Below are 22,979 nucleotides of genomic sequence, written 5' to 3'. Positions count from 1 at the left end.
GAAATCTATTAACATAAAAGCTAAGAAGAACAACCTTCATTTCATCAAAGAAATATTTTAGATTATCAAATACAGCCCCGATTTCTCGTTACGTAAGAGGTCAACAGGACGCAGTAACACAGATGAGGCGGGAAACTGTGTTTCTTTCTCACCCTCTGATTGGAAGACCCTTGTGCTAATGTTCATATCCTAACTTCTATAGGTTAACCTCAACGCCATGTATTTTCAACAGCCAATAGAATGAAGCAAAAACGCTGAGATACGTGTCACTGGTTACATGAACCAATAGGCGAACTAGCGTAACGACCGCTAAGGATTGGTTGAATTCACCGCTAGGAGACCAGTATGTTCGAAAACAAATAGAGTACAGAAAAATTGTTGATATTTTCTACGGGAAACTCTTCACTTGATTTCGTTTTATTTTATTATCATATTTTTTTGCACCAGACACGCAAAATGAAGGAATATGACCGCAGCTGGACTGGCTTTCCTAGCCAACAGGAAGAGCTAGCTTGCTAGCTTTAAAACCAATTTCACTACGGACAAATCGATAAGACATTTGAAGAAAAGCCCGTCAGGTAACAAACAACGTGCATTTTTTTTATAGATCGCCTTTATTTATGTCGCTGTTTATCTAAAAAATCCGACCAGTGATGAAGATAGATATTATGCACAGGGATTTTCCACATGTACTGTGTCGGTCAGGTTATTTTATCAAGTTAGCTAAGTGGACCCCGTCGCTTCTGGCAGGTTCAGGCTAAGTTAACTTTAAAATCATTTGGCCCGACCTTCCTGACAGCAACCTGTCAATCTATTCTGAGTATTTAAACTCTTTGGCAGAGTTATGTAACGTTAACTCTTTTGATCAATGTTTGTTGATCATTCCCTCTTATGTGACGGGATCAATGTTGGTTAACAAGTCCACGTTCAAACCTTTAATGTATGCGCTGTAAGTTATTGTTTTCCTCATGCTAACGAACGTTGTGATCTTTCAGATCTGTGTCTTGCACGCATTCCCGCGTCTCATAGTTTCATGCTTGCTTACAATTCAAACTATAAACGTTTCTAGTGTTTTCTCAATAGCGACAACGATTACAAAATGCTTACTGTTGCTTTAGCTGCATGGGTCTATACTAGATCTCAATTTGTTTGACAGAATGTTTTTACATATGTTATAGTGTAACATGGTTTTATTAATGTATCTGTTTAAAGAATTGACTCATCAGCGCTTTAAATATTTAAGCTTTGCTTTTATTTTGAAATGTGATCTTGTTTCAGGTGCTGATTTATTTACAAGTGGTCCAATTAATTCGTAGTACAGTCAGCCATCATTTGTTTGTTTGTAACACTTTCACTTTATCTGTTGCATGTCAATAATATTATCTAAAAGTCAATGGTTTTTATAAAGAAGCAGAAGTTACATGTCGCAGTGAGCTCCAAAGGTCTAAACATTTGGGATTAAAAATGTAATTGTAGACCTGGTTGCTGTTTGCTAGTAGACCTCGCTGTATATGTTTTCTTTTAGAGACCTTGTTATGTTTATTTTACTATAAGGTGGTGTTGTAAATGGAAAAAAATCTGCCCCCCGTTTCTCTGCACACTTGTTCTTGTATAGAATTACTTGCAGCTGTTTGAATGTGTAAGTCACCGGCTACATTTTGTTCCAGCATGTTGATGGTGGGTGACCATGGAGGGATCCAATAGAATGAGTGTGAGAGAGCTTTGCGAGACAGATGATTTGGCAACGAGTCTGGTGCTGGATCCCTTACTGGGGTTCAGCACCCACAAGATGAACATAAGGTGCTTATTTTGCTTAATTCCTTTTATGCCACTACTTCATTTTCTCTGAAATACATTATATACAGTTTGTAGGCACAGTAATTGAAAACAAGATTGAAGCCTTTGACTAATGTCATTAGTTTAGGGAAATGTTTGTTGTGTATAATAAGTGTAAAACTTATTAAAGTTTATTTTTTTTGCTTTGTCCCCCTGTTCACTCTTCCTAAATGAAGTCCTCCTCCAGAGATCCGGCGATGGGGCTACCTCAGAGAGACCCTGTTGCGTTTCAAACGCACGCATGACTTCCAGGTTACATTCGATGCTCTGTTGGATGGAGAATGGGTCAGTGAGTATTTCACTGTGCTGGGTTCACACCGACAGGAACTGTTGAAGCAGCATGTGAGTTATTATTCTTTTACTCTTTCATGTAGTAGATGCTTTTATCCAAAGTGATTTACAAATGAAAAACTTCACCAGCCATTTTTGGCGTTTCAAAAAGAATTCCTAAGAGTGTATCTATCTTTCCTGTTGTAAATGTGTATTCTTCACAACACAATTTATTTTGAAGAAGACTGTATTGTTTTGTTTTTTAGATTAGTGTTTGTGCAAATACAAACAACCAAGACACTGAAATCACTTGTTTTCTTTTTTTAAAATTCAGTCTCCGCACACAAATGGTGTCAGCAACTGACAGCTGTTATGTGGACTTAAAATGGGTGTGTCAGTGGAGTGGTATTGGTTTTCAAGACATACGTCTGTTCAGTAATTGTTACAGAAGACATCTGTCGTTTATTTTGAATTAGCCAAGAATGAGTAATATAGAAATTACCAGGATGGTTTTGCCCCCTCTCACACTGTTAAAAATTAACATGCAAGAATTAATAGAGGTAATTGAGTCTTGGAATTATTAGTACATTTATTCCAATACGCTTGAATACAAGTCTTTCGAATGAAACTAAATGCATCATGTATTAAGAATGAACTCATGATATTTGATATAAGTGTTTAGATGTGTCTCGTTCCCCAGTTTGTAACTTTGGTAAAGATAAACTAGCTTGCATAATATTGCAAAAATCCCTGACTCTAAGTCCGGCATGCTATACGCCATGTTTACTGATGATTTACAGCGGATTTCTGATGATGAGGGTACATGAGTATGGTGGTGGAGTGGCTGAAATGTTTCCACATCATCAGCAAAACTGTTGTTCATAGATCAATGACTCTGATTATTTAAATTAATCTAATTATTATAAACACTGTACATGTTTACATAACACAAACAAATCTCTTTACTCCAGGTTACATTAATGTTTTATTAGTTATTTGCTATTATACACAGAACAAACAATGGTCTCAGAGACAGTAGGTGTGTTACTGGCTCTCGTATTTAATATTGTCAAGTCAGATGCAAACATTTTTATGCTTATTGGGCGGCGTGATGAATATAGAAATTTTATGGAAAATGCCTCAGCAACGGTTGTGTACTATGCTATTGCGTTCGCCTAAATGACAAAACCTGATATAATATAGACCTAATTTTTTTTCTCCATGGAAATTGCCATGTTGTTAAAAAGCAAACAAACATTGCGTTTGCTCTATCTGGTGGGCTGAGACTGGTGACAGCGAGTTGTTAATGGTAAACCTCAATAATGTTTACTACGAATTTGTGCTGTAGGTGCTTCGATTATGCTTTTTGTGATTACAAGCTTAATAACATTTCATATTTAATTATTGTGTTTACAGGAAAATAAAGTATAATAATCTAACTATAATCGCATTATTAGGGTACATGTAAAAGTCGTCAATGTTTATTAAGTTTATTTTTCCACTGCCATGTGGGGTAAACATAATCTCGAGACCCCTGCATTCTATTTTATGTTGCTAACTGAATTAAAAACCTGGAAGGTGTGCTGTATAAATGCAAATTTGTATTGTTTTGCACATTCCTTATTTGAATAGTTGTCATTTTGTTATTATTGCAATAACAGCCTTAATCTCTATGCCTTTCATTTAGATGTATCGCTATATGAAAGCTTTTCTGTTGGACAGCGGAGTGAATATCGAGCCGTGTAACCGCTATTCCTCAGAGACTAATGGAGCTAAAATCACAGTCACTCGACAATGGTTAGAATCACTATTTGCCTTGAATTTGTACTTTTTTGCAACAACATTTGTATTTTCTTCAACCTGTATCATTTAGACAATTAGAGTATGACTCTACTTTTGAAATTCTCCAGGAGTGTGGGAGAGCGGGTGGAGGTACTTCAGGGTTGCATAGCTGAGCTGAGCCCTGAAGATAGTGCAGTGCTGAGGGCAGGAGTCAACGACTTCAGTGTCATGTACTCAACACGCAAGAGATGTGCGCAGCTTTGGTTGGGGCCTGCTGCCTTCATCAATCATGGTGAGAGAGAGCGTTTTCACAAAAGACACTTTTAATTCATTTACTCTTGACTGCCATGGGCAGAACACAATGAAAGGCGTAACATGTTTGGAATGTGTGCAAATGTTTGATTTGACTGTCTGAACTCTCGTAATAAGATCTTTATTTCAAAAGGCTTTTTAATAAAGATCTGATAATGCTTCTTCCTTTTTCCATGTGCGGGAGAAGATTGCAGACCGAACTGTAAGGTAGGCTGCTAAATTATTATTTTAACTTGCAGTTGCAATTTTACGATTAGGTTGTATTGTATAGGGCAACAAGTCACATCATGTCATAATCCTGAAGTTTGACACCAGTATGACCTTTTTCTGTTGCAGAGGGTAAAAAGTTTCAGCACCAGTAAATTTATTTAGTGACCATGAAACAGAAAATCAGCCAGCAAATGTCCAGCATACATAGAAACTGTAGTACTGTTGAAATAGCTTACCATGTAAACCTGGTTAAAAGAATCCAAATGGCAGAGCTGTATTTAAAAAATGGTAGCGTGTTAAATATATTACAATTATTTTTGACCGTGAGGTCACTACATGCTTGCATTTGTGTAGTGTTGTGTCTTCACTGTTGGAAATTGTGATAGAAAGTAGTCTGTTTGTCAACTCTAAACATTTGACTTGCAAAGCATATTATAAATAGTAATACAGTAGTTCCATCTTGTTTGAATCAGCAATTCCTCTTTTTTTGTTTTGTATTTCCTGGTGTAAAATTTTATTATGAGACGTTTTTTAGGATTAATGTATAATTTATTAATATTGTTTGTTTGTGTGTTTCCATTATTAGTTTGTCCCAGGAGATAAGAATGGAGCTTGCGTGAAAGTGGTTCGACCCATCTCACCAGGCGAAGAGATTACCTGTCACTATGGGGACAGCTTTTTTGGGGAGAATAACGAAATGTGTGAATGTTGCACGTGTGAGAGGTGAGAGAAAATACATAACTTTTGCTTTAAAGCCATCTGCTATAGTGTTGCACGATACACCGGTACTAGAAAAGTAGAGCGATACCCTTCTGTTAAAACAATACCAATTTCAAATGTATTTGGTACCGGTACATCAATGACGCGCGCGTTTCAGAGAAAACGCATCCAGAAATGCCTCCATTTGCGGCAGCAGTATGTGTGCACGCGCACGTGCTCTCAGCACTCTCTCAGAATGCATTATGTAATGTTTTTAATGAATTTGTATTGAAGTGAATGGATTTAAACATGCTTTAAGGCAGTGGTTCCCAACTCTGGCCCGCGAGATCCATTTTCCTGCAGAGTTTAGCCCCAACTCTGATAAAACACCTTATGAGGCTAATCAGTGACTTCAGGAACAGACGCGTTCAACTTAATGTTGGGCTGCACAGATTGTTTGGCATATGGCATTAAAGTACTGCGAGAGCGATTCAAATCCGTACCGAGCAATCTGCAGTTGAATTGCTCTTGCGGTACTTAAATGTCATACGCTGATAGATTTGCGCAGCGCCGCATTAAGTTGAACGCGCCTATTCATAAAGACGCTGATTAGCTTATTCAGGTGTTTTATATCAGAGTTCGGGCTAAACTCGGCAGGAAAATGGATCTCGCGGGCCAGAGTTGAGAACCACTGCTTTAAGGTCTTTGCTAGTATTTATGTAGATTCATCAAGTTTAAACAGTTTATTTTATTGTTTCACCTTAACAGACAAGAACACTAAGACAGGTACACGTTTAGGACTGTACATAGATTGATACCTGACACTCATATATTGGTCTGTGTGGTGACATGTTATTTTTTAAATAAGGGGGAAGACAGGCTCAAAAAGTAAGGCAGGAACACCGTGTAAATTGCAGTAAAAAAGTAAAAAACTTGTTTCATCATATTTAATTAAATTACTTCCTGTAAGTTCTTTTTGCATGGTATCATTTAGTATTGGTATCACAATGTTTATCTTAGCTATTGTATTGAAGTCAAAAAATTGATATTGTGACAACACTAATCTGCTTTGGGTATTATTACTGTGATAGTAAAATTTAACTGTTCTAATGAATAGGCCTTATACAAACACGATTGTATAATTTCTATCTATATAGGAGAGGAGAAGGATCATTTAAGAAGAGAGAGAAGTCACCAGACTTGGTTTGCTCCAATGATCCACTGGGTCAGAAATATGAGTTCAGAGAGACTGATCTGAGACTTAACAGAAAAAGGGGAAATGGCGCTCCAAAGCCATTTCTAACTGTATCTAATTCAGGTATTTATGTATTTTTACTATTTATATTTGCTGATATATATTTTTTAATCTAGTGTTCTGGCATAAAAGAAAAAGTTGAATGCATGGAAAAGTTCTGTAAATTAATGATTACAATTATTAAAAAAATTGCACCAAAAAAAAATCTCATAGTTGAAAATCTACTTTTGGAGATGCTTTTTAATCTTAAAATTGCCAGCCTCTTATCTCTAGTTGTCTTTTTCTTCTCTCTTTCTGTCAGCCTTGCCAATGAGGAATACCTTTTCCCAACGGGCAAAGAGAAACGCCCTTGTTTTGAGCAAGATGAGAAAGACTGATAGGCGGAGAAGGGAGGAGCAATGCAAACAGGTGGAAAAAAGAACACAAAACCTCCCATCATCTTTGTCTCACCTTGGACTCAAAGAGCTAAGTGTCTACCTCCATCAACACACTGCAGAATTTCTGTTTAGCTGCAAGGATCCCACGAGCAAAGAAAGGGCACTACTAAACCGAATTGAGAAAGAAAAACCAAAACCAGAGAGGAACGCACAGAAAAATAACCTGGATGGACAAGAGGAACGAAAGGATGAAGACTTGTTAACTAAAGACCCCGTCATTAGGTTTGAACCATTTACACTTGGTTGTATTTCTAGTGTCCGGGAAGGGGACGGCATGACTGCCAAGGAATGTAACGTTGATTTATCCGTCAGAATTGTTCATCAGAAGGCTGCTGCCTCAAGGACCAGGAATATGCTTTGTAGTCGTCTAAGGCGCTTCAGAACACGGAATCGATCTACAATCTCCAGGTTCAATAAAAGGAGGACCCGACTGATCATGCAAAATTCCAGACTCGCTTCAGACAGAAAGGAATGCTCTGGCTTTCATGCCCGGCAAAAAGAAAGTGAGGCTGAGTGCAAAGACATCGATAATCCTGCTTTAAGCTCTACAGGGAAACCAAGTACTGATAAACGTATACCTGTTGGAGAGGAAGGGAGTAATGATAATAAAACATCAAAAACAGAGCGCACAGTGATGCAGCAGAGATTCTTGACAGATGGCCACAGGGAGGTTCCTGGCGGCAAGAGACACACAGACAGTTTCAGTGCTTCTAGGGAAGGTGATGATAGTTCTTGTGCAACATCAGGGACCTCAGGGGACAACAGGCAAAACCAGCCACAATCTGTCGCTTCTAGTACTGTAAATAGTACATCACCTCCATTTGTTCATAATCCTGTATCTCTTCTCTCAGGGTTAAATCGTTACCTCAGAGTCAGTCTGGTCAGGGTACCTATCCCTGGAGAACCGAAAGTTGAAAGCACAGGTCAGAGACATGCAGACAGTGGGAGAGATGAAAGTACAACACCAGCAGCCGAGTCAGTGCAGAAGAGTGTTAAATTAGATGGGAAAAAAGAAACCAGTAAACAAGGTAAGAAAGGAGTAAAGGAGATGTATTTCACACCAGTAAATGTTAAAAGTTCAGATAAGTTCTTGAAAGTAACATGTAATTTACTAACACATTCTTCAGATACCGACACAGATACTAGGGTAAACACAGTTAAAGTACAACCAGTAGAGAATGAACATGTAGATGTTTGTGCAAAGGCTCATCAAAATGTGATTGAAAGTAACCAAGTTAGAGACACCAATGTTAATGTCACAATTCCAGATAGGGATAGCAATGTTAATGTCACAGTTCCAGATAGGGATAACAATGTTAATGTCACAGTTCCTGAAAGGGATAACAATGTTAATGTCACAGTTCCTGAAAGGGATAACAATGTTAATGTCACAGTTCCAGAGGCTTCACAAGATTCTATGAGGTGTACTTTTAAGAATGCTTTAAAGAAACGAACAAGAGCATCCACAGACAATAAACAACCAAGTGTTGAGAACATGCCTGTAGTGCAGGATAAAACTACCACAGCCACCCAGCAGGGAACAGTAATTGTTGGGAGAGAAGATTTGAATAAGAAGGAACTAATGGTGCTTTTTGGGAGCCGGACTGTTGTTTTTAAAGAGGCAAGGGTAGTGCTGTCAGATCTTAGAAAGGGTTTGAGTGATAAATTTAGTCAGCTAGATAAAAATGTTAATAATCGCCAGCCTTCACTTGAAAACTCTCAAGACATTGGTGCAGCTGAAAATATGAAGATATCATCACTTGCTCACAAAGATGATAAACTCAAAACGAGAGCTAAGCATCATAATCAGGACCTCACTTCAGCCAATCAGCCAAATATACATGAAAACACTCAAGCATCTCATATGCCACAGTCAGAAAGCATGTTGCTTTCGTCCGAGCCTATCTCCATGGGCAGGGTTTCTCTGGATAACAGCCCCCAGAGCAGCATTCCCCTAAAGAAACGTGCATTTCGTGAATCCGTTGATACGGAGCCGGATCAGGATTGTAATGTAATAGCAGCAGCACAATTGTGTACAGATGCCGACAACAACAAAGACACATTGGACAATCTGTTACCAAAGCCAAGCGACAACATCAGTTATGAGACAACAGAACTGAAATCTCCAGAAGCAGAATCAAGTTTAATTTTTAAACACAATTTTGGTGTTGGATCAGAAAAACAAGGTTCTTCCAGAACTTCATCTAAACAGCTCTGTAAAGGTCTTCAGAGTCCTCATTCTAGACCAGTGCAAGAAAAAGTGACATCCCCTGCTTCCAAGGATGATACAAACAATGTATCTGTTGGAGAAAGAAAAATCGGTCAACCTAAGAATAAAACATCTAAAATTAAAGAAGAAATGGTGGAGTGCCAGAAGAGTGAACGGAAGGAGGAACGAGACGATACCTTAAGCCATGAGGAAAACGTAGAAGAGAAAAGAGAACGTATGAGAACTGATAACGGAAATGAGTCATCTACCTCAAGTTTTTCTGACAAGATGGAGGACGAACACAAGCAAAACTTCAGAATCCGCCTTAAGAGGAAAAGGGGAAAAGAATGGGAAATGGAGAGTGCAGATGAAGCTTGCAGTAGTGTGGATGGATTAAGCCCACAGCAATGTTTTCCTGTAGTTGACCCTTTTAGGGCCATATTGGATTCAGTCTCAATTTTAAATGCAGAAATGGAAAGGATTCGCGGTCATGGGGAGGCAGATAAGGGCATCGGTTTGAAGAAAGCCACCAAAGCAGTTCAGGACGTCCTTGAGCATTGCAGAAAGGAATGCGCCACTAAACAAAGGACAGGTCAACAAAACTCTACAACGGTTTGCATCAAGAAGGAAAATGTTACCCCACTGAAGGAAGTCGTTCAAGATGTGTTTGATGTTAGAGATGTGCAAAGACAACAAAATGTGTCTGCCCTAAAAGTCGAGGCAGACATCAATGACATTAAACAGTTACCTCCAATCAAATTGCGGAGGAGGGCTGAAGGCAAGTGGGAGGTAGAGTGGAAAGAATCTCAGAAACAAGATGGGAATATGAAAAACGATTCCGTGCATACACAGCCAAAGAAATTAACATCTGGCTCTTCTCAAAAGGCATCACATCAGCAGATGCTGAACACCAGAGTTAAAGAGGAAACCCTGACTCCCTGCCAGGAACCAATGATGGCACGTAGTTGTGAGAAGAGTACAGAGGCCCTCAGGGATCCACATGGTTTTAAGACTTCAACTCTACCATTATCTCTTTCACCTCTGTCACTTTACTCGCCTTGCTATGATGGGCTAAGAGAAGGTAATTATATCGGTGGCGGTATTCGAGCAAAAGAGGACGGTAAAGAGCAGACATTGGAGAAAATTGACAGAAATGATCGAGGAAAAGAAAGCAACGAGGTATCCTTGAGTCACAACCTGTTTCAGATTAATAAAAGTCTGTCGAGACTACAGGCTCTGACCCAGCCACATGTATCTGAGAATAATGTGTCTACCAATATAACCTCTTCTGAGATTCAGTCTCCTCCCATCTCTCCCTTTACCACAGACTGCAGTTTTAGTAACTATTCAGATGTCGTCCTTGACTTTCCATGTTTGAATCTAGACGGCTATGAACAAATTGCAGCACAAAACAGCTTGGCCAGCTCATTAATAGATTACTGTCCTGGTGAACCACATAGCACCGGGTCCTTCAACAGCCCCTTCTCTCAAAGCCCCACTGATGGATGGAATCCGGAGACCCCTTACTTAGGATCACCAAGCCCAGAGAGTAACTTTAGTAACGGAGACGATCTTAGCTTCCCAGACCTTGTCTTTGCGCAATCTGACACGTCATCATCTAGCAGTGCTCCTAACCTGCTCTTCAAAGATAAATTATGTAATGCAGCCATGAGTTCTGCTCCTCTTCAAGACTTGTACTTGGCTGATGTTGACTTTTCAAAAGGTTCAGAGGTACACCAGGATGATTCAGCAACCCAGTTTCTACGCAAGGACTCGATCATTTTTAATAACACAGCTTCAAACGTAAAACAGTCAGTACACCCAACTGCACGTTCACAGGATAAAAAGTTAAACATTTTTGATTGTCTTGTTAGCACAAAGATTCTATCGTCCGAATCAGGCTTTCCTAAAATGGATGATAAAGCTCATGGAACTCTCAGCATGCCCAGCTTGAATAATAAACCCCAATCTGGTTTACTCAGGCAGTCAACACAAAGCCTGTCTGGAGCAGGACCTCAGAGTAACCTTGTCACACCCTTCCATTCCCTTCACGTAGGAAATAAGTCCACCACACATGCTGACTTCCTAGAGGCGTTCAACTCTGGTAATTCACTTTTTCGTGACAGGAAACACCCTTTTTTCCCCAGCTCCAAGAATGTTTTGAAAACAGAGGGAGGTTTGAATCCTTCTATAGTTTCTGTGGCTGCAGGCAGCCCCATATCTAACGACAGCATGGATAACACCTTCACCTATTCCCCAGGGCCATCGAGTTTGCACGGTGGAAAAGATTCTTCATGTCCTAATATTGGATTATCTAAATTAACCGAAAATTGCTCTAAGAACGCCCCATCGAAACAGTACTCTGCCAATCCCCGTCAGCAAAACGATCACATTCACCCGGTTTATTTTGTTAGCTCCAGCAAAACCACAAACTCTTTTAAGAACATTGCAGGTGTAAAGCCCCAAATCCCAAAAAATGACCCTTCCTTGCCCTCATTTTTGTTTTCCTCTTCCCAAAGTTCTCAGTTTTACAACGTACCACAAAGCAAAATCCCCAATTCGGGGAAACCCCATGCTGTTGTGGCTCCAACTCAAAACGTGAAGCTTTCTGGAGGGTCTCAACCTAATAAGAATGGGTTGGGTCAAAATGTCGCTCACTGTGATCATGCTACTGAGTTCAACTTCAGCTCGACCCGGTCACCTCCTTTATCACAGCACAGCAGTCCTCAACTAGGATACAAAGAGTCAAACCATGGGGTCCCAGTGATTAAAACCACATTTGAACACACTCAACCTTCTCACCAGTCTTACGTTGTAAACTTTACTGGAGATCATTCTCTTACTCTGGGCTACGGCAATGATGGCGAATGCTTGAATTACTCTGGATCGGGACCTGCAAATTACACTTACCATTGTCTCATGGAGCCTTCAGGGACCCAAGGAAGGCTGGTCGTTGAAGCATGTGGTTCCTCAAACTTCTCACAGTCTCCCTCTGTGGGTAAGAGTGCAGGGTCTAAAGTCAATGGAGGCCAAAATGGTAAAGATGCACCGCAACAGGGCCAGTCTGGAACTCACCCATATAATTCACTGCACTTCTCCACCTCCACCTCCCACTCACAAAATACTACCATAACCGATCGTAAGCCTAAGAGACTGAGGCTTGTGGTTACTGACGGTACAGTAGATCTGGACCTACAATATACAGATTGATAATGACCATTTGTTGTTGCAATGGTATTTATTTAAAACAACTTTAATGTGATATGTCTTTTTGTCTGTTTTCATTAAACGTTTTTGGCATTATCTAAAAAAACCTGTTTTTGCCATCAAAATAAGATTTTGTTTGAAAATTGAAGATACATATTTTATTAATAAATCTGCTGAATTATTATTTGTATTCTACATTTATAATGTTTTCTGTTGATAATATTATTTTTAAGAATATATATCCTCACACAGTGGATTTTGTTAGTATTACAAAGGAAACTACATCTTGTGATTATCCTGTAGTACATAAGTCTTTCCACATGATGGTGATGTGGTGCTCCACAATGTGGAAAATCTCTTTTCCCTCCTAGCGTTTTCATTTAAGTTAAATTGCAGTTGTTGAAGATGTAACCAGAAATTTGAAGCACATAAGGCAACATGCTTTAGTAGATTTGTTTTTTTCTATGCCCATCTGTCAAACGAAATAAGGGTATGCAGTAAAACATTGTTTTTAGGAGGTATCAGGTTTCCGATATTTGGCTAAGGATGATTCATGTGTGCCAGAACACTGTACTGCTACAATAAGCTAAAACAATAAATACAAAATTGCTGTTTTTACTAGACCTGTAATGTTACTTAAATAACAATTAATCATCTACAAGCACATTATTAGAACACCCATATGATTTGACATTTGATGAATATTAGCATCAAATAATTTATGTCTGTGTCAGTTTTTGTTTTTGTTTAATAGGTGTGACTATGGTACATTGGGGCACAATTGTTTAATTTATTATTTACCACTTGTGTTACTTAAAAAAAAATGTTTAAAGCCGATCTGTGATCAGATTCTACTAGCTAGAATACTGTCATGTTTCGGCGCTCTGTAGGTCACCTTCATTCAAAGCCAGACATCACTTGCTGACCCTATGTAAGCGTTGATTAATTTCCACTCAGATTTAATGATTGCAGATATGCACATTTTTTTGATGTACTTGTATTCAGCCTTGCCTTGGTCTATAAAAAGCCAGTGTATTGTATTTATTTCAATATGTTTATAACATGGTGCTTAAATGTAACATTTTGTTTTTTGATCGATCCGAACAGAATATATTTTACTCTGTTTTTAAAATCTAGATCTAAATGTCTAATGTCTCAAGTCTAGACATAATTACATTCTGGTACGTCTTGTATAGCCATCTTGTTTGTTACTTAGAGAGTTTGAGACACAATTTTAAATTGTAATTGTTCTGCTGTACAGTTGTAAAAATATGAAAACATTGCAAGTAAAATGATTTTAAAACTAGCGGTTTATGGTGTTTGGAAGTTTATGGATCTTTTAGACGTTTTTTCTGTGGAGTCTAACTTTTCTTAATTGCAGCAAAGTCATTGATCAAGACATGAATATATGATATAGTATATTGTCGCCGTCATTCCAAAATCTGTTTATCAAGAAATGGGCTGATTAAACACCATTGTCTAAGTTGACAAGCACTTTTAAAGACGTATTACTGGTAAGATATTTGCAAAACACAGTGACAAACATAAATTGTGACCAAAAATAATTATTTATAACGAAAGAAGTCACGAAATCTGCACATACAAGGTTTTAGAAGGACTAACGAGTGCTTGATTTTAGGCATTAAGCATCTGTTTACTCACTGGAGGTGAATTACCCACAATGCATCATTTTGATGTTTAGCGATGTCTTATAAATTACTCCAGCTCATTCAGATTTCACCCATCACTAAGCCTCTTTTGGTCCTTCAGTTCCTTTCATCTCATCCTGTTTTAAATCCATCTTTAAATATGCATTTCATTTTTATGCTTTCCACATAGCATTCAGCTCCTGGCATCTCCCATTTCCCTTTTTTCATATTTTTATTCGAAATGTTTAGCTCACATATTCGCTCATTACCATTGCCCATATGCATATACAGCATACATTCATATGCATTTTGTTTGTTGCTTTTTATCATGTTCCGTTTGTCCCTTTTTTCCATTCATGACCCGTTTTCTCTTCACTCAGCTGTGAGCAGAGTTATGGCATACAGCAGGTTAATTCTGAAGCCAAGTGGAACAGCTTTTTTTCATAACTAGGCGAAGATTGTCGAAAGAAAGTGAGGCGGTAAAAGGCTGAACCTCGGAAGTGCTGCGAAAAAACACCCGGACACCATGTAATACCTTATTATCCTCACAGTATCAGTAATAAAGCACCTTAGTACATTGCCTTTTATCAGTTTTATACATTAACCATCTATTCAAGCAACTGTTAGTCTTCCAGTGACCCAAGGAAACGTGGCTTCTTTTGATGGCACTGCTCATAGTTACAGACAGCTTTGACGCACAAAAGAGATGTACAGTAGCCTCATCCATTTTTATGCTGCCTGTGATACAGACACTAGCCCACTTGCTTTCATCAGTGCTTCCTTCTCGTTTTGAATTATTCAGTTATCCTTTCCTACACTCAACCAACCTTTCTCCCACCTTCCCGTTATCAAACACTAAGTATTTACAATGGCTAACTAAACCTTTCTTCTGATCCCCGATAGAATTTCTTTATTTTTCTCTCTACTGCAGATTAGCAGGTGAGATTCTTTCATACTGATGGTCTGTTGAAGCAGACCTGAATTAGTAGCTACAGATGCATGTCTTTAGAAATGCCATGAGTAACATTTTTAGGGAAAGATAATCCTTTTTAAATATTATTTGATGTATTACATTGAAAGATGAAATCTTATTTCAATGTTCTGTGCCACGATGTTTAATTTCCTGTCTCTGTTTTACCTGTCCCTATATTTGTAGACATCAATTCCTTACATTTTCCTTAAACTCTATAGTCTTGCCTAAAAATTAAATATCAGTAATTTTTCAAAAACCTTTCTAAAATGACTGTCATTCTGTTGTGCGTTTACTATTTAATGAATATTTATTTGTATAGTGGTCACGATACATAACGTCAAAAATGTATTTCACATTTTTTTCCCTCCACAGAAGGAAGACACATGGGTTTGGAATGGCATGAGGATACAAAATTGTGAAATATATTTTTTGGGTGAGTTATTCATTACATTACATAATCCAGTGTCTAACTCTTCCACTGAACAGCAAATGTACATCCCAAAAGTTGGAGTAGTGACCTCCACAAAGCTTGTGCTGAATAGTGTGCCAATGCTCTTTACCAGGACCTGGGGCAGCTTGAACGCTTGTTGTCATGTCTATAGAGGGTGGAAATGAATGGATAATGGATGTAAATGACAGAAGGGAATAGGCACTTGTGCCCATTTGATCAGGCTAAGCCGATAAACTTGACTCACAGTATAAGTGAGTAGAAGGATTAAAATTCCACAATGATTCAATGCTAATTTAGCAGAAAATTATATGTTGAATGTTTTAGCCCATGACAGATTAAGTTTTGCTTTGCTGTCAGCTGTGTATTTGTGCATGTCTGACAGGAACAGTACAATGAAAATGATTTTGCAGAGACATCATGTTCACAAAATATGCAAAGGATATTAAGCAATGCTTTTACATAGGTTCACATTTTAGGTTAACATTAGTAAATGCATGGACTAATAATGAGCAACATATTTTTACAGCACTTATTAGTCTTTGTTATTGTAAGTATTATTTGTTAGTTCTTGTTAGTCGTTTATGTTAACTAATGTAGTTTACTAATTTTAACAAATGGAAGCTTATTGTCAAGTTATTGTAAACCTGAGTTTGTTGGTGTATGTGCTTGGGGGTGTGTCAGGTGATAAAGAAAATAAAGTACAGCTGCATCTTTTGCATCAGATGCACTCATCTACAAACACAAGTATCCCTAATGCTAAGAAATGGTTGTACGATTAAGTGAAGGGAGCAAGGAAATGCGAGGGCTATGTATCAGTCTTCAAGAGGAGGATGGGTAGTGAGAAATGATGGGAGCGAGAGATAGTGGAAGAGAAAGACATATGGGTGAGTCTGGAGACACAATGCCTGTTGTAAAGCAAAGTAAATGATAGAAGTGATAAAAGCAAAGGAGCTCTATAATGACAGCGAGTCATAATGAAGAAGGATGGAAGAAAGGAATTGGAGATAGAAGCAACAAGGATGATGGGTTTAGAAATGGATGAAGGACCATAAAAGGACTTCAGGTGAAATATTTTGAATGATTGGTTTAGTAATGGAGGAAGGACCATAAAAGGACTTCTGGAGAAATATTTGTCCATGTTGCAGAAGACATGCAAAGATATCAAAAATTGGGTGACTACCAAGTTCACTTTCTTACAATTTTCAATTTCTTAGAGAGTATCTCAGGCATGGGTGCAAAATTTTTATTAAATTAGTGACCACAGAGAATTAAATATAAGCATTTTTTTTTAGAAGATAACTCACAGCGGTGTGCTGCCCTTGTTATTACATTTACATTTACGGATTTGGCAGATGCTTTTATCTGAAGCGAAGCGACTTATATTGCATTATCCTATACATTCATACATAGGTATGTGCAATACCCTGGGATCGAACTCACAACCTTGCATTGTCAACGCAATGCTCTTACCACTGAGCTACAGGAAAGCTGTTATTGCTAATTGTTAGCGATTGTTATGTCATAGCATCATTCGTTTGACAATTCTTTTATATTATTTAATGTTGTCGAATCTAACTAACAACTTTTTCAGTCAGTGTCTAACACTTACAGACGGTTTCATTGGACGCACACACCTGGCTCAAAGTTAACTTCCGGTCTGGCTAGTGGCTAATGGTATTTGAATCAATCAATATTCATATGAATTTATATCAATAATGTATTGTATAATAATTGTATTAAATAAACAATTTGTTGAATATGTCATGTAACTTTGTTGCATTTAAGTTAACTTTTCTTCTACTGGTAACCCAAAATAATACTGGCTAAACACTTTGAACCTGCTAGCTAATGTAATTTCCTTTTTATTTATTTTGCTTGTCTCAGAAATAGTCAGCTATTTTTACTATACAGATTCCGGTCCTGAATGCTGATTGGTCAATAGCTATGCTGTAGTCACAATATTGTACCTTAAGACTTCTTAACTTAGCTTCTGTTTGTGACACTGTGCAGATAGGATAGCAACATTCTGTTATAGTTTACATGTTGTGTACAATATCTTTAACAACAGGACTATGTCAATAATAATTATTACGTCCCTTAATAAAACAACATAAAAGCAATAAGGTAATAGTTTTAACACTAACATGTGATTTTAATTTTATTAGGTCTTTGTTTTACCATCATCGCAGTAATTATATTGACAATTAAGAACGCCCCCCTTACCTTACTGCTTAAATAACCCTTCACCACACCCTTTTCCCCCGTTCTCCACATACGTTTTTCATTTCTACGTTAATAATTGTTTCCCTCGTCCTTGTGTCTGCTGTAGACTGCATCAAAATGTGCTCAGTCATAAACCTGCTATTTCTGTCTTCCCACCATGCTGCGACTCGCTTTCATATGTCTTCTGTAATGAATTTAATCGAGTTCGTGTTATTGCTTTGTGCAGCGACCCGCGTTTCAATGCAGAATATGCAGTCTGATGTATTTTTTATTTTTGCCCCTCTTCTCTCCACAAGCTCTATAGTCTTAATCTCCGCCAAGAGTCTAGAACTCCATACAACATCAAAGAAAGAGAGAGAGGGAGAGAGGGAAGGAGGGGTCTGCCTTGTATCTAGGTTCCGATGGAGAAGACAGCGAAGGCGAAAAGGGAGGGGGAGGGAGGAGGGGCGTAAGCAATTGAGAGAGAATGGCAAGTATGGAGGGAGGGAAACAAGAGGATGAGAGAGGAACGAAGCCAGCCAACCAGCTGAAAGAGAAAGGGAGATCGGGGCTGTTTGAACGTGGCAGGGAGGCAGGGAGGGGGAGAGAGAGAGAGGGTGTGATCGATTGTCAGAACCAAGGAAATAGAAGTGTTACTATTGCACGGTCACTGGAATGGTGTTTGCCCGCTGAGGATATGCACTGGCTCTCAGCGCTCACCGGCTCACAGGACACACTCTAAAATGTAATTTCCAAAGGCCTAATTGTTTCTGCGGTGATTTATTTCATTCATTTCATTTTTCGTTCTTTTTTCTTTTATCTGCCTTGTCTGTTCTTCTCTTTTCGCTGTTTCGTTTTTTTACCAGCTGCTGGATTTTTTCCCTTCTTTATAACTCCTGTCATTCTCTCCGTTTACAAAGGAGGGATCTGGAAATAGAAACAATCACAGCAAGCCAGTAAGTAGGGCTTATTTCTCTTGATATCTTTGACTGGAGATGCATGAAACACTTACGAAGCTTGTGTGAAAAGGTGGAGAACGGTTCTTGTGGAGATTTTTATTGTGGAATCACCATGTTGGAGGGGGTTTTGGGAGGAGTAGGTGCTGAAATCTCACTGGTGGTGATTTAAACTTAAGCCATATCTGGATTGGGTTTGCCATTTGGAGTGCAGAGCCAAGCTTGCACTGTAACCACTGTACTGACTGAATGGTGTGTGGGGAGATCAGACTGTGTTGGCATAGCTTATTATCTGTATGTGGGCTGCAGCAGCGAGTCTGATATTAGACAATGTGGTTTAAGGAAACTGATGCCTGAAATTGAAGCACAGAAGAAGGTACATACTGTACCAGCAAGTAGTACGTTTATCTAGAGCTGTGTCTAGGAGAGAAAGAGAGTGTCAAAGCAAGAGATCAAAAACGTCAAGTGGATAATACGAATGAGTTTGAGTCAATTTGTGGAATGACATGTTTTCGGTCCTCCATATTTTAAAGAGAGTGAGCGTTGGTAAAACCCTGATATGCTGTGTCCTGTCACTCCCTGAAACACACCCACCCACATACATTGGCATGCATGCCGACTTACTCAACTAGCAAAGCTTACTGACTAATCTGGAAGCATGGCACCTCTCTCATAATGCCTTATCGGTTCCTCTCTCTCTCTCTCTCTCTCTCTCTCTCTCTCTCTCTCTCTCTCTCTCTCTCTCTTTCTCTTTCTCTCTTTTTATGAATACACAAAATGAAATACTTTGCTATAAAGTTATGGTTTGTCTGACAAATGCAATTTATTCTGGCACATATTAATATAATATGAAAGGCTGTAGATATACCTGCCCAGAGGAAGTTTTGTGGCTCAGGTGTTGCTCTTTAAATGCTTAGGATACTTAATGGAGTGCTCAGTTATATAGTTTATAAGGCCTTTGTCTACGATGAAATGTCCCTGGAGAAATTAAAAGAGAAACCGATGAGACACATTCAGTATACAGTAGATCTTTTAATTTGAGTAGCATAGAATTTGGTGAGAGATATCCTTGTTCAACACACAGTGTCCAGCACATTTTGAGAGATTATTGAGATCTTTTCTCAAACTGTACTGAGACAGATGTGAGATTACTGACATCTTTTTATGAGGAAAACATTCAGAAAAGTAAAAGCCTGTTTGCTTTCTCAGACGAAGCAATGTATATTGTTTCATTTTAATTTTGACCTTTTTATTTTATAGATTTTTGATACAGTACAGGCACACAGGAGAAAATAGGGTGAAAGAGGGGGCTTGAGATTGGGACATGACCCAAGTCGCACTCGGAGCCGTGTCCTCATGAGTGAACGCCTCACATATGTCGGGAGAATGTTGACTACCATAGTAGGAAAAAAAAATGTTTGTTCCGTTGAACACAAAAGAAGTTTTTTAGAAGAATGTAGCAAAGCAAACAGTTCTGGGGCACTTTTGACTACCATTGTCATTTTTCCTACTATGGTAATCAATGGGGTCCAAGAAATGTTTGGTGACAAGCTTTAGTCCAATATCTTTCTCCGTGTTCATCCCAACCAAAAAATCTCTACAGGTTTCGAACAACTAGAGCTTGTGTTAAACATGACAGAATTTTCAATTTTGTGAGTTACTGCATCAGATACCTAACTGCATATGCAAACACGTATCTTGGGTTTACATGTTTTATGGGGACCTTCCATAGACTTTTTATACTTCACTAACTCTATATTCTATCCCCTAACCCTCAACCTACCCCGCACCCTGACTTTCCAAGAAAACTTTCTGCATTTTCAAATAAACATTATTTATTTAGCACACAGCTGAACTGAGATCTTTGTGACATTGTTGTATGTGTGTGTGTGTGTGTGTGTGTGTAACTGTTACACGGGGAGTGTGCGTTTAATATATTTGGGACCGTCCCCTGTAATTATCTGCTAAATCTATTCTTAGAAGCATTTATCTCTTATGTATATCCTCCTCCTATATATTCTGCTTCTGCACTCAAAAGAGAAGGATTGCTGCAGGTCACAGTTAATTATATGATGTATCAAACTCTAGCAGAATGACAGAGAGAAAAACAGAAACGGCGATAAATCAAAAGAGCGAAGATGTGTGTTAAATTGTGGCATATCTGCCATGAGGATTTTTCCATTGTAGTTGCAATCTTGAATATGAGTGCTTTGAATATTTTTTTTCTCTACATCTTCTCAGGATCATAAATAAAGATATAAGAGCAAAGCAATTTGTAAAGAGACTCAAATATGCTTTCCTGGCACAGATACAGACACAGAATAGTGTTGCCACCATTGCTTGTAATAAAACATTCTACCTAGTCATATGCTGTCACATAACTGTCAAACGCTCTCTTTTCCCACACTCTCTCTGTATACCTTTCAAACACACACACACTGAGTCTTTCCTGTTAGTGTATGCGCTTTAGCTGCTGGGGGATTAGAGGTTGGATAACAGAGTGGATAATCAGACAAAGGGACACAAAAAAGCTAAAATTAGACGCAATGAGCGGGCCCTTGACAGAACAGGGAAGTGGAACGGCTCTGGCAACCTTCCACTCGATGGTGTGGTAAACGCCGGCCTCTTCCCTCAACTGCATTGCCCTCTTTGTCTCATGCATACACGTGAATGTAGGCACCGTGCGCTTGTTCAGAATTACTTTTTAGTTGACTTGTTGGTGGGTTGCATGAACAAGTTGACTAGTCTGTATTAAATAAATTGAGTTATTTGGCTGGGTCAGGATCAATTTCTCAGAGAAGTTGTATCGATAAATGTATCTTCTTCAAAGAACAAAAAAATGACAGATGTTGGATGGTTCTCAAATTTATTGGACGTTTATTGGACAGTCAAGTAGTTGAGCATCCTGACCCATACAGCAGAGAAACTGTAGAAGAACTGTGTGATCAGCTGTTTAAGTCGTAAATGAACACTGTAAATGTTTTTCTTTCCAAATACCCGTTTGTGTGTTATTCTATTATTTTTGCAGTTATGGTGTTGAAAGACAAAACTACTCCAGTTTTCTTTTTAGTTCAAACACTCTTGTTTTTGCTGAAAAATCTCCTGCAGTACACCCAACGGTGGATGATGAGAAAATATGTTCAAACCATTTCACAAGAACAGGCTTAGATTAATGATCACACACTCACATAACACCTAACTGAACGATTGGATAACTGAAACACCACAAGACAGAACTGGATCCTGCTGGTTTCAGGCTTTACTGTTCCATAGTGACATCATAAAAAACCCTTAAGCATGTTTAGACAACTTAGTAACTGTTGTCAAATAGTGGTGCGTCATCAATAGTTATGGTGGGTCTCAACCTATTTCACTTATAGGCCCCTCTGTGGTCCACAACAATATTTTAAGCCCCATCCACTCTCAATTTCTAACCAATAAAGATATTTGAAATACTAGAAATCTTTAAATATGTTGTAATAAAACAACCAAACACTAAGACATAATGATTCTACGTATTTCAGTTTACTATAATATATAAAACTAAAATATATAAACAGAATTTTTCTGTTCTCTTTTTTACAGATCTTCCACATATAATGCTAAAACTGTACTTTTACAAAATATTACTGTTTTTTACAGATTTTTTTTAAATACAGTTAAAAAGAAATATTACAGAAGAAGACAGCAAAACACAGGCTAAACATGTAATTTTAGAGGGATTTTTATTTTATTTTACTGTTTATTTCTGGCGCCTCAAAATTTTATTTTTTTACAGGATTTTCTACATTTTTAAATTAGACCGCAAATTTACAAGAATAATAGGGAAACTGTTATTTAAGGTTTATTTAAAATTATTTATAAATATACGTTTTTTAACTGAATTTTGCTGCAGTTAATGCTGGATTTCACCCAGGTGTCCTCAGACGTGGACACTGGCTCAAACTGAACATTACGCTTATTGAACTGCGTAGCATCATGATGTCCCAAGTTCACCTCCCACTTTCCAGATAGATAAAGATTTGTAATGTCCATTGACAAGCATTTCCATCCGTGTTTCCTAAGAGAGAGCTAATGACGCATTTGCTTTCCTAAGCTGAATCCAAACAGTGGGTGCTACCTGACCGCCATGGATCGATACCATTGGATCCGTTTGAATTAGGCCAGTGTTGGAGACTTGAAATGCTTTTCTCTCTTTCGTTCCTGTTCATTTTACTCAGCTACTGTCAGTTTATGTTTCCTCCCTGTACCACCCCCTCTTTTGCTATTCATGGCCAATCCTTAAGGTCTTTGTGCTTCTGTTTTTATCAATGTCCCCTGTACAATTAATGCAATTCATCAGATAAACAATTGCCCTGCATCTTTTAACTGATTGTAAGAATGTCGGTCACAGCATTATATTGAGGTCTTCTGTTGCATTTTTATATATAAACTTGTCATATAGTGGTTTAACACTATAACTTCAGATATGGCTGTTGAGCAATTCAATGGCAGTAAGCAATTAAAAATTATGACCCTCATGCTAGAAAAC

The 22,979-nt window shown here is 38.3% G+C and overlaps 1 protein-coding gene across 5 annotated transcripts; it reads left to right on the top strand.

Moving 5' to 3' along the window:
- The first annotated feature begins 307 nt into the window (after positions 1-307).
- kmt5c (lysine methyltransferase 5C) lies at positions 308-13,523 on the top strand. Of its 5 annotated transcripts, none has more exons than XM_056753118.1 (10): positions 308-578; positions 1,668-1,800; positions 2,013-2,178; positions 3,794-3,903; positions 4,017-4,180; positions 4,388-4,407; positions 4,997-5,133; positions 6,267-6,427; positions 6,666-7,023; positions 7,114-13,523. In XM_056753118.1, the coding sequence occupies exons 2-10, from the start codon at positions 1,688-1,690 to the stop codon at positions 12,218-12,220; spliced, it is 6,336 nt and encodes a 2,111-aa protein (XP_056609096.1). In that variant the 5' UTR covers positions 308-578; positions 1,668-1,687; the 3' UTR covers positions 12,221-13,523. The 5 variants fall into 5 exon arrangements, with proteins under 5 accessions (XP_056609096.1, XP_056609098.1, XP_056609097.1 ...); XM_056753120.1 differs by having other exon boundaries at positions 6,666-7,304; positions 7,653-13,523; XM_056753119.1 differs by having other exon boundaries at positions 6,666-7,520; positions 7,653-13,523.
- Positions 13,524-22,979: the final 9,456 nt, after the last annotated feature.

This window comes from Triplophysa dalaica, chromosome 7 (assembly GCF_015846415.1).
Source record: "Triplophysa dalaica isolate WHDGS20190420 chromosome 7, ASM1584641v1, whole genome shotgun sequence".
NCBI lineage: Eukaryota > Metazoa > Chordata > Actinopteri > Cypriniformes > Nemacheilidae > Triplophysa > Triplophysa dalaica.
This window is presented reverse-complemented; position numbering and strand designations above follow the sequence as displayed.

What these genes read in the sequence shown, in the direction of transcription:
- kmt5c (XM_056753117.1), top strand. Translation starts at nt 1,688, where the DNA reads ATGGAGGGATCCAATAGAATGAGTGTGAGAGAGCTTTGCGAGACAGAT. An exon ending in AGGAACTGTTGAAGCAGCAT is followed by an intron (nt 2,179 to 3,793) that starts GTGAGTTATTAT and finishes CCTTTCATTTAG; the next exon opens with ATGTATCGCTATATGAAAGC. An exon ending in TGCTGCCTTCATCAATCATG is followed by an intron (nt 4,181 to 4,387) that starts GTGAGAGAGAGC and finishes GTGCGGGAGAAG; the next exon opens with ATTGCAGACCGAACTGTAAG.